The sequence below is a fragment of the Aythya marila genome (genome assembly GCF_965140915.1).
Source record: "Aythya marila genome assembly, chromosome: 12".
Lineage (NCBI taxonomy): Eukaryota > Metazoa > Chordata > Aves > Anseriformes > Anatidae > Aythya > Aythya marila.
The window spans coordinates 7,924,372-7,936,559 of NC_139053.1; the positions used below are offsets into that span (position 1 = coordinate 7,924,372).

The following is a 12,188-nucleotide window of genomic DNA, read 5'->3' on the forward strand; positions in this document are numbered from 1 at the left end:
CAGAACTTGGAAATGCTGACTGCAGGAACTAGTCACAACATGATTACTTGCAGTTTTCCAGCCCAGTTACTGAGGAAAAGAGTGCAGAGCAATTAGCACAAATCTGTATTTTCTGGTTAATCACTGGTGGCAGTCAATCAGATCAGTGATTCTATCTGAACATTTAGTTAGAGCTGCAGGCTGGAAGATGTTGAATGTTATAGTTGGGAGTTATTACCTAGCTCCCTTCTGTTAATATCAACTGATGTTATTTCGTTTCAGCAGCAGACAGCTGAAATGTCTGCTTCGCTGGTTGTTCTGGATTCAGGCTTAGGTTCCCCTCTACTTTGATTCTAATTAGTTCAGTTACCTTCACCTCCAACGCTATGGATCACTGGGAGGTGCTAAAACTATGCACTGCTAAGAACTTTTGCATCCAGTTGCATCCAGTACCTGCTGTGTAGCTACAGGAAGCTGCATAACAATAATATTAATCTCAGAAAACAGTTACATCTAGGTTGCATTAGAGGATTTCTTTGTCATGGAAATGTAGCTCACTTGATTGCACACGCTCCATTTAGTGTGCAATTGCTTCCATGACCTCTAGTGGGGAGAACCAGAGATGCCAGACTACCACAGGTTCTGCACCTTTTCTAAAAGGAAGTGACAGGTGCCTGCTTCTCAAGCTCCAAGGCTCCTATTTTTCTGAGGTTTTCTGCTGTGCAGTGCTGCTACAAAGGGTCACAATTCTCACTGAGGGAGACGTATATCACTATGTAGTTAATGCTTTTTTAATAGTGGCAATGCATGTTACCCATCACTTTTCAAAACATCCTCCTAAAAGCTTTTGCCCATTTTTTTTTTTTTTTTTTTTTTTAATGTTTTTATAAGTAGTTTTCTGTTTTTGGAGAATTTTACCTGTGTGTGTTTAGTTAGTGGGTTTGCTGTGTTGTTTCAGGTTGCTGTCAGAGTTTTATGTTCTCATAGGTAATGGCTGTATTATATTATCACTCATCTTAACTGAAACCACACCAGATATATACTTCCCAGAAAATGCATGCAGTATCTTGACACTTCAAGGATAAATAAGTCTGTCTTAGACAGTTAAGCAATAATCAGGACTTTGTGGGGAGCAAGATAAATTACTGTAGTCTTGTCAACAGGCACCATGCTAAAAGTTGCAAGGAAACAAAGGCAGGCCAGAAGAATGTGGTGGCCTAAGGTGATAAGCCAGGATAGAAAGATATAGATAATGCAAAAGGAGGAGGCTCTGAAAGAATCTTTGACCAAAGTGTATAAATACCTGATGGGAGGCTGTACGGAAGTTAGAGGCAGACTCTCCTTGGTGGTGCTCAGTAACAGAAAAAGAGGCAATGGGCACAAACTGAAATGCAAGAAGTGGTATTTTAACAAAGAAGGTTTTGTTTTGTTTTGTTTCTAATAGAAAGGGTGACTGAGCACTGGAGCAGGTTGCCCAGAGGCTGTGGAATCTCCATCCATGGAGACAATCAAAGCCCAACTGGACATGGTCAAGAGCAACCTGCATGAGGTGACCTTGCAAAGGGGATGAACCAGATGATTGCCAGAGGCCCCCTGGAACGTCATGCTTTCCCTGATGCTGTAATTTTATCCGTGTCTTTAGTTAAGCAGAATGTATATGTTAGTCACACACCGTTTGTAGTTAGTCAGTATCACCTGCTCCAGGCTGTATTTATTCCATGTGACCTATTTCTTGTGCTTTTCTCTAACTGCGTCCTAACTGTAAAGCTTTCTCGTGCTGTCTAGTATATCACTATGTATAATCAGTAAATACGTGAAGTGCACTTCTGCACTTCACGTGCACTGTGGTAGTGAAGGTTTTTTCCAAGAATACAGGACTGGATTTGTGTCAAGCTGTGTGATTAGGGTATTATCTAAACGTGATGTACAAGCACTAGAAACTGTAGATCAGGGAAGAGATCCAAAGAGCACTTGTACAAGCTTGTATATTACAGCCCAACTGTTACAGAGTTGTGGGGAATAACTGATGAGTAGAAGAAAAAAAATCAGTTTACTTGCAGTTTGAATTAACAGTCTGAAGAGATGAGTCAGTGTCAGGACCTACTTAAAGGTCTCTTTTCCTGGTCATGTTCTTTTCAATATTTCATTTAATTGTTTAGGATTGTAGCAAATCACGCTTGGTTGAACATTTCTGATTCAGTTTGTATTTAGCTGGAGCTTTCTTGGGCTAAGCATTATGTACTGAGCATGCTATTATCCGTGCCATTTCTTAATTTTGCACCCTTTTTTCAAGATGTCTAGTAATAGCATAGCTAATAATATGACTACATTTTATTTATGACAGTAATTACTCCACATTTAAACAACTACAGAAGTTCACCCTTTAGTATTAATTTCAGAATTTTGCCATTTTTGCCAGAGCATTTACAAAGGCTTTTAATGACTTTTATCCAGTCATTCTGTATCAGGTATCCCATAGAAAAAAATGGTCAAAACCATGCCACTAAAGAAACTTTCTTCTGTATATATAACTTGAGATGCAGTATTTAACTGAAAAGCTGGACTTTCACTTAGTGTCATTCTATGTATGAATTTTTAATATAGCAAATCATATAGATGAAATTTCTCCATGTGCGGTCAAGGCCGCACAAGACTAAGGTACCACTTAGAGCTCTTGTAAATCTGGCTTCAAGGCTTAATTTGGCCTTGTGCAGACTTAGCACTGTGTGTGCTAAGGGTTTTTCTTTCCTTGTTATTTTAAAGAAAAGGTAGGCCTTTAATTTTGTTGCCTGCATGTGCTCTGTTGAAGGGATTATGTTTGATGGATAAGGGGAAAGAAAATGAGATTGGAATGGCTCTTATTTTTTATTTGATTTTTATAAATTTTATTTATTCCTAGTTTGCTTTAATCTCTACATTCTCTGACTGAAACAAGTGAGGTGCAGACGCAGCTCTACAGAGACCTCGCACCAATGGAACAGCACTGGCACTAGTGATTTTGCTGGACTCACACAGCCATGCAGTGATCTGAACATCATCCTAAAACATCTTATTTCTTGGTATTTCTTTTTTTCTTTGCTACAGGAGACACTACTGTTCGGTGTGAGCAACTGGATATGCTTCAAGATTGGCTGTCTGAATTCAGAAAATCTACCTCCTCCTCCAGCACAGCCAATCCAGAGGAGCTGGTGGCTTTTGATGTAATCTGTGGAGATCTCAATTTCGATAACTGCTCCTCTGGTAAGACAAGTTTTGTCTTTTCCTAGTGTGTACTGACTTGAACAAGAAATAGGAAAGTTCTTGATCTGTTCATCTTGTGGGTTATAGTAGTATACAAAATTGTGACTGACTTGTGCAAGGAAAGACTTGATACAGAAAACTCTAAATTAGGCCTTGTGATGAGCCAAGGATACGCAACCTCAGCCTCTAAGTAAATACGATGTTTTTTTTAAGGCACAGAGAGCAGTAGCTAGTGCTGTGCAGCAGTAACGAGGAAGATGAATCCAGGGGTTTTACTTGAGTGAATTTACTTAATGTTACTATAGTGTGCTTAAAAGACACCTATTGTCATAGAATTTTATTTACTCATTTAAGGGGCGTATGCTATGGGATTATAGTGAAGAAAAAGTACTAAATTCATGCGGTTATAAAAGTAATTTGATAGTGCATATACATATGCATGGGAGATTAATGCTATAGAGAGAACTCAACATTGCTAAATCAATCTTGGAAAAAAATAACTGATGCTGTGTACTTTTGTGTTTGTTTGTTTGTTTTTTTAATGTTAATGAGTTTATTTTTCTGTATTTGGGTGCTGTGGACACTAGAAGAACTCCACAGAATCATGAGTGATAGATTTACAAATGGTAGCCTTTTCCAAACATAGATATTTTGCTCTGTTAAGAGTTACACTGCCAACTCAGAGTGCAGGGCTGTGTTTTTGTATCATCTCTGCCTTCCCACTTGGTACAGTTCATGCATCCAGCAGAGATCCTTGCTGGCTTTATATGATGCCAACCAGCTCTGCTGGTTTGGAGCTGGCAAATGGATCAGCAGTGTCTAGCAGCCAACCTCCTGCAAAGCTGATGGCTGAGAGGCCTTTTGTGTGACGGGGCCAAAACTGCAGTACTGGGATAAAGTGCGCAAGCCAGGTACAGTGAGGGGTGAGTTTAATTACAGGGATTTCACCTCTGCTGTGTTACCAGAGAGAATGTGTGAAGTGCAGGTGAGCTCAAGCTGCAGCATTCAAACTGGGATTCAGCAATTCAGACCAGTGAGTTTGTGGATTTAACAGGTAAACGTGTGAAGAATATCACATGTGAATTCTGTAGTCTTTGTAAGAAGCCTAGGTAATTGAGACTGACAGCAACAACTGCACCAATAATAAAGCAAAGCAAAGCAAAGCAAGTATCATCTGATCTCAAAAACAACTTGCATTCTCTAATCTCATGGTTTGTATCAGACGCTTGTAATGGAAGATTATAGCAAAGCTAGAGAAACATTTAATTGAGTATAAAAGACCAGCAACCCAAAACAGCCCTTTTCTTCATTGCTAGCTCATTTCTACAAAAGGTAAAATCTATCAACTACGTGATCTGAAGTAAATTCAGAAGGGCCAGAAAAGGTGCTGGCAAGTGCTCTGCCTGGTAGAAGAATCCATTATGCACTGAGGAGATGAACAGTAAGCAATAATGACTACAGAATACTGTAGTGAAAAAAACAAATTAGGACAAAATACAAGGGTGGTAGTGGTAGTGAGTGTTTAGGGAAGGAAAGACGGATGCGTAGTTAATAGCAGGTCTTGAGCTGCTATGCAAACAGGCTGAGGCAATTCCAGCAGTCCCAGTGAAGGGAGGATACAGGAGCTGGGGGATCCAGACGGACACATCCATTGCTAGGTGACTGTTCTGGGTGCAGCACTATTGGATGGATGGAGTGGCCTGAAGACAAGTATGCCCTTCAAGGAAATAAGTAATTCACTACATGCCAAAGGGGAGACTGCCCCATCAGGGTGTGCAGCTAAATGGGTTTACACAGCATGAACACACACAGGAGTGAAGCTGTGAGGTAGCACACACAGTCAGCATTCTCTGTCTGGGAGGTTTTGGCACTCTAACCAGTATATTGAACGAAAAGTACAGAGTATAATTAATGCTGTTGTGACCTGCCTTTTTAAAGCAAACACAACTATTTGCTTTTGTAAGTAATAGATGCAAATGCTGCGACTAATACTAAAGATGATTAAAAAGTAGGTTATAAAAATACATTTTATTCTTGCTATCTTTGTAACTTATTTACACTCCACTCCCTTTTAAAATTCACTCAGCCTAGGAACTGCAATTAAGCTGGCTTTTTGTTATGTGTAGATTGCTTTGTTTTCTTATGCACTAAGCAAGATTAATGCACTGTTTTAAAGTTGTCAAGTTGTCTTGTCCATTTTACATTACTCATTGTTTTAGGGAACATTTGTTAGGATTGCAACAATTTAACTGGTTTGGCCCACCCCCCTCAATAATCAGCTTTCTATAATTCTTTGTACATTTTTTTGTGTTCTTTCCTATTCCACAGACTGATACAGCAAATAATTAATATTGTGGCAGTAAATACCAAGCTTCTATTCTTAGATGTATTTACAGTACAGTTTTCAAAGATCTCCTGGTCCATGAGTAACCTTATGCTTATGACAGATTTTCTGAAACTCAGCTTCCTCCCTCCCCGCTTTAGAGAACATTAACCCAATATTAACACAGTAAATTCTCACCATGGGCAACATCATTAGACAGTTGTCTTACTGTCAAGTTGATTTGGACTCAGTTGTGTAAAACTTGATTGTTTTTAAACCTTTTAGTATAACGTAAAAAGCATTCCAATCAGATGGGTTGAAGTTTGCCTCATCAGCTCTGACTTATAAACTACCAGCACCACAGTGGCAAATTAATCATGACAAATTTTGATCTGTCTTGGTTTTGAGGTAAGTTTTGTAGCCTAAAGAAATGGAGAACTGCACAGATTACATCTTAGACTCTACCACAAACATTACAGAATCCAGCTGGATGTTCAGACAAAGAGCAATTCTCTGCATTGCATACCTGGCAAATTTTAGGGAGCTCAGTCCTCCAGTCCTCTGCCACGGCTCCAGGATACCCTGGAAAATTCATTTTTCAGTCTCCTTGCTATTATGAAGATGTTCTCAAGGTAAAGAGCTGGTTAGAGTGGGGATAAAGCTGAAATCACATAGTGAGGTCGATCAGCTGGTGCAGATGCAGTAGCTGAAAGAAAATTGGCTTTATTAATCACTATTAATGACAAAACGGCCAGGTGCCCTGGTCTCTTATAACTACTGTACTCCACATTACCGTTTATGTTGCGCTTCCTCCGTAACAGGGAGAGGTTAACAACTCCTTTACTCAGCAAGAACGCTATTTTGCACTAGGAGAATCAGTTCGATCCCTACAATGCGTGAGCTGCATTGTCACGCATACAGCTTACAGTTCAAAGTTTGGCTTCTGACTTTAGAGAAGTCCATTTTCATGCCTACTTACATATTCTGTTGCCTTGACAATAGACAGTGATAAATAACAGCAGCAGGTCCAAATACAGGTGAATATTCCATTGATCCCAAGAGAAAAGTTAGAGTGTTGCTAAGAAATTTTAACCTTGTAAAAGGTACAAGTGATGCAAGAAAGAAAGTTATCAGGAGCTATTGCCAGTTTCCTTGCCATTTAACGAAAATGGAACTGGAGCAGCTGGTATTTTCAAGTTCTAATTGTACTCGCTCCTACATAAAATGATCGCTATGTTAAGCAGCGTGCACAGAACTAGGATTTGCTTATTTGTGTGTTCTGCATCTGAAACTGTGATGTATATGTTTTTGTAGGATATCTGTTATAATAAATGATCCTAGGAGCTTGATGCACTGTTAGGCTTTAAATGCAAGGAGCACAGTAACAATTAGGAAGAAATTAATTTGAAAGCTGAGAGATCATGACAATTATATTTAGAATGTCTCTAATGCTGTAGATAATATCTCAAACAAATTATCAATTGCCTGTCCTTTGTCTTACCTATTACAGCTTGAAAAGCATTCAGTGAATTCTTCTGAAACAAAGTACTAGCTCTTATCTTCAAATTCACTGCAATGTGTATATATGCCCCCAAACAGCCATTTCTGGTGCCACTTTGAAGTCAGTCCAAATCTCCATCATGTGATCTCAACAAAAGTTTTGTATAAGTGTAAGCAATGCAAACGTGAATGGCAGGGTGAGTCAGTATGTTAGAAAACCTTCAGTTTACAGCTAGAAACTTCCCCATCTGTCTTTCATAGAAAGACTTTGTAGGAAAAAGCACTGTTATTAGCAAGCATTAGTTGGAATTTCTGGTTAAGACATGATACAGCTGTGCAGTAAAACCACTGAACCAGTTCGCATCAATCCTCTAAAAAATATATGAACACTGAGTAGGAAGGAGGACTTTACCTTTTCTTTTGTGGCAGAACATAGTTATCCACAGGTTTAACAATGTATGGCTGATGTGCTTTTTCTTGGCCTTGTTCTTTCCCTGCAGAGGACAAGCTGGAGCAACAGCATTCTCTGTTTACACACTACAAAGACCCATGTCGAATTGGTCCTGGAGAGGATAAACCATGGGCAATCGGTAAGACCCTCTCTAGCCATCATTGTATGAACATGTTCTTGTCTGTCACTCACAGAACACCCACAAGCAGCTAAGTGGCAGTGACAATCTGTGGAGACCAAATATTTGCAAGGGGTATTTCTCTAATGTAGTAACAATATTGTTTGTGAATCTTAACAATGTTTTGTTGAATTTTAATCAAGAAGCAGACATCTCAAACTCAGGTCCATATACTAGAGTTTATGCATTAAGGTATTGAATGCCTTCCCACACTTACTGTACTTCTTAAATAACCTCTAGATTACTTTGCAAAAAAGAGAGCCAAGTTATTGTTTCTGTGCTTTCTTCCTGCAACAAAAACATGCAGCTTTTAATCAGTGTTCCATTTGGCATTACAGAAATACTGTAAGTGAGGATTTACCAGTATTTTAACTTTACTGTGAATTTGCGGAGTTCATCTTATATCAGATTTCACAGAACTCAGATCTGGTGAAACTCATTTGAGCTCAGTAAAGTTCTAGATCAGGAACTAGTTTTTCTTCAGAGGAGCAGTTTTTAAGAATTTTGAACTACTTAAGAATGTGGCTTTACTCTGTCATAGCAGGGGAAAAAAGTTTCTCTGCTCCTGAGGAAAATCAAAGGGCAGAGACAACATTTTGAAAGGTGGCTTTAGGGAGGCTGGGATAGAGGAGTTGCTTGTGAAGACTAAACGAAGGCTGCTCATCTAGACCGGCAGGAACACACAGGCTAGTTCCCTGCCACTAGAAGAACCTACTACCTTTTGCTAATCTCTTGTGCATATAGGTTGAAAATGAAAGAAACAGTTAAGTCAAGAATTCTTAAGGAACAAGAGAGCATTCAGATTATAGAAAAGAGAAGCAACAGAAAACACGAAGCTCAAATTTAGACTGGAACACCTGCTGGGAAAACCTAAGAGGCTTAGGGTAGGGACTGTGCTTAGGTAAAATGGAACAGAAATCATACGGAGGGAGACAGCAAAGGAATAGCTGAGGTACTAAGGCCACGTATCCTCATCAGCACTGTTACCATTATACCATTATGTTACTACATTTGTTCTGAAAATAAAGAATCCCTCAGACTAAAAGCCTCACTTAGTCAGGTGTGAGATGCAGGCACTGTAAGAAGTACTCCTATGGTTACTATTTCTGTGAATTCACAGAAGTGAGTATCAAGAGCTTTCAAATCAGAACAGCGTTGTGTCCCACCCCTGCCACATACGCAGTCTTCACATACCTGTGTGCCAAGAAGTTTTCTGAGAGGCCAGTAACAGACTGCATGCTGGGACAGTCACATTTCCCTTTCTGTTCACAGGTACCTTGCTGGATCCTGAAGGATTATATGATGATGAAGTGTGCACTCCAGATAACCTACAGAAGTATGCAACTCCTGATCCTCCCACATGCTCTAAGTGATTCTTTAAAAAGCCAGTTAATTGCTTGCTATTTAACATTTCACAAATTGAGAGGTGTTTCAAGGACTGTAAAAAATATATTATTTTTTCCTCGAGGTGTCTTGGGGCAGAGGGAAAAAAGGGAAGGAAAAGCGTCTGTTTCTCAGCAGTCTGTTGGAATTGGCTTCAGTGGGTGAAAAGTTGAGAGCAACTGCAGTCAGTGTTTTTGCCTCTAGAGTTGGTCCTACCTGGACAGGCTCCCAGGCCAAGAACTCCGAGCATGACTGATAAGGGTACGCAGTCTGAAAACCCCTCGCCAGGCAGCCAGTTCCACGGTGATGGCTCTGCAAAGGACAGAAACAAAAGGAAACATACTTTTATTCAAGTGAAAAAAATCATGAGGTTTAAAACACACCCCCCAACCAAACAACCCATGCTAGAAAGCTTGCAAAACTTGATGAATATAAAAAAGCAAACTCACAAGTAGAGGAATTAATTAAAATAGCATATCACACATAACTAGGAATGGCTGATCATTGTTCAGTGATACTAGTATGGCAATGCTTTAAAGAGGATTTGATACTGAGAAACAGTATTTTTGTTTTGAGCTAGTGGACTTATGGCAAATACAAAAATTATTAATTTGTAAGAGCATTTTTATTCACTTAGTGCAGTACAGGCTACCCCTGGTGGTCTTGGTATGTTTTGAACACATCTAGGATCTTAATCTAAGGTCTAGGACATTTAGGATCTTACTTAAACTCTAAGGTCTAGGTTTAGTTTATATTCAAAATATAAGGATTTGTTGCAGCAAGTCACTCTTTGCACATTCAAAAGCCTGCAAATTTTCTAGGCATTTCTATTCACGTGTTGAAAAACATGAATTTAGTACATGTGAAGAGGATTTTTGGGAAGCAAAAGTAAGGTAATTTGGCCTCTGCAATCAAGTTTGCAAATGCAAATCTGTATGTGGGTGTAACATTCTATTTTATGGTTCCAAGAGCAAGCTTGGAGCTCTTTAAAAAATAAAATCTGTGTTTTCAAGCAGCCTTTTGAGACAATCTGTCACCAAATTAATTTGGGGGGGTATCGTTTTATTCCCTGAAGAGTTGCTTGTATTTAGCAATTAGCTTCCACTGACAAATACATGAATGATAAATAGCCATTAAATGATCAATACAGGTTTAGAATATTACTCATGCTACCTATGTATATGCACAGCACCTCAGTTTTGAGGTAACTCAAGAATATTCTTGAATTTTGGTAGCAGAATATACACAAGAATTTTTTGCCTATTATTTTCTCCAATGTGTTTTTCTTTTAAACCAATGAAAAAAATTACTTAACAGGAATTTCAACTAGCTTTTTATACACATCTGCAGGGAAGCTAGGAGCTGAACATGTAAATTATGTAAAGGTGCTTTTATATTAGAGAAATCATCACTTCCACAAGAGGCCAAGAGAGCCAGTCCTCCCACATCTGCAAGGGACTGGTAAACGTAATTGTAGAAATTACCAATCAATTCAGTAAAATTCAAAGTCGTTAATGGAATCTGGGCTTTAAAGATTTTTTGAAGCATTTTTAAAAAGCATTTTTCCTAACATACGTAAGTGAAGTATTGAGGGACTATGGAGGGCTATTGAGCACTTTCCAGCTCACAAGGGTTGTCCATATATGCAGCAAAACAGAGTACAGCCTAAAATCGAACCGCTCTTAAATTTTTCAGTAAAACTTTGATCAAGCTTTACAGATATTTAAAGCAGACATTGAAATTGGCAACGTAAGCTCTTCAGAGAATTATTTCTCCATCAGCACTCTTCTGTAGTTTATAAATAAAATTAAGTAGTTCACATTATCAAACTAATTAGGCCATGAAAGCACTAGAACAACTAGTTCTTAAGTATCTCTTTAATGTTAAGTACAGCATACGTAAAACATTGGAATAGACAAACCTACTTGATACAAATAATGAGCAAGCCATTTATAATTATAGAACAATTAATAAGCTAGACGTAATCATCTGGGGCCCTCCAGCAATGCTAGGAGCTGCACAAGGTTCTATTCAGAGAGGCTTTGTGAAATGTACGCAACTGATCGTGTGTCACAAAGATAACGCTCACCTTCAGGCAAGGACTGGAATAAGCCACTTGTCTCTAAACCCTGAACGGTCTGGCACAGAAGAGCACCTTACAAGACAGCTAAGAAACATGATTTAAAAGCAAGTTTTTCTAGACTCCACAAAACTTCCTGTCTCCACTGCCAGGTAGTGGCTCCCAATCCTGGGCTACAGGCAGAACCACCACTAAGAGCTATCCTTAACTCTGGCACTGCCCACCTGGCTGAGAGATGCTCCCTTACGGAGTAAGTTTATGGCTCCCTTACAAACACCACTCTTCATGTTCCTCTGTTCATGGCAGCTGCAGGCAGTACTACAAAACCAGTGTCCAGAGAAATACAACTTTCACGTTTAAACTGAAGAGCTTCAGTCCCAAGTAACTCCAAAAAGGAAAAACTGAAGTTCCAACTACCTTTCTAGCTTGCCTTTCTTTGTGTCCTAGGAGATAAGGCAATTGTTCTGAAAAAAGTAAAATAAATCAGATTTAGTTGTGCAACAGTCATAATTAGTTATGTTCACTTAAGTTGTTAGTACTTAACCATTACTATGGCATAGCTGAATGTTTGGCAGACACAAAAAGTAAACTGTTATGTGTACGTGATAGCAGTTTTAGTCAGAAGCACGTACATGCCCAAGTATAATAAATTCTCCCCAGGTATTTGAGATTAACATTTCTCTTCCATGAGCAATTGTGCAAGTTAAGTGAATATCTAGTGTTCACAGACATTCAAAGGGAAAGAGATGAAGCTAAAACAAATTCATCTTTCAAATTAATGCATGCACATTTTTGTGCACAGTACTGCAGCAGTAATCAGCAGTTTCTTCTACTTTGTTTCTTAATTGGCTTTGCCAAATATAAATACAATTTTTGAAAGAGGTCAGTTCCATCAAAGAGCTTGCTTTCTTGGATCAAGAAAAAGGATTTCAGGAAGTCAATCATTTGCAGTAGCTCTTTGTAATATCAGCTTGCAATTGGGGTGCAGGGAGTAAGCTAATTTAACGTGAGTTATTAGATGACAGTCTGAAATTGAATAATACATAAAAGGAAG

The 12,188-nt window shown here is 38.9% G+C and overlaps 1 protein-coding gene and 1 long non-coding RNA gene across 2 annotated transcripts in view; one reads left to right on the forward strand and one right to left on the reverse strand.

The window, feature by feature from the left end:
- The window catches only part of LOC309882887, a 53,282-nt gene that overhangs the window by 24,916 nt on the left and 16,178 nt on the right, over positions 1 to 12,188 (reverse strand). Inside the window, exon 2 of the long non-coding RNA XR_014318372.1 lies at positions 9,271 to 9,366. This is a non-coding gene — a long non-coding RNA (uncharacterized lncRNA). The remainder of the gene's footprint in view (positions 1 to 9,270; positions 9,367 to 12,188) is intronic.
- SMPD3 (sphingomyelin phosphodiesterase 3) overlaps positions 1 to 12,188 on the forward strand; it is a 32,612-nt gene that overhangs the window by 17,658 nt on the left and 2,766 nt on the right. Inside the window, exons 3-5 of the mRNA XM_082770383.1 lie at positions 3,064 to 3,219; positions 7,543 to 7,632; positions 8,944 to 9,007. Of these exons, the coding sequence (XP_082626509.1) occupies positions 3,064 to 3,219; positions 7,543 to 7,632; positions 8,944 to 9,007 (310 nt within the window). The remainder of the gene's footprint in view (positions 1 to 3,063; positions 3,220 to 7,542; positions 7,633 to 8,943; positions 9,008 to 12,188) is intronic.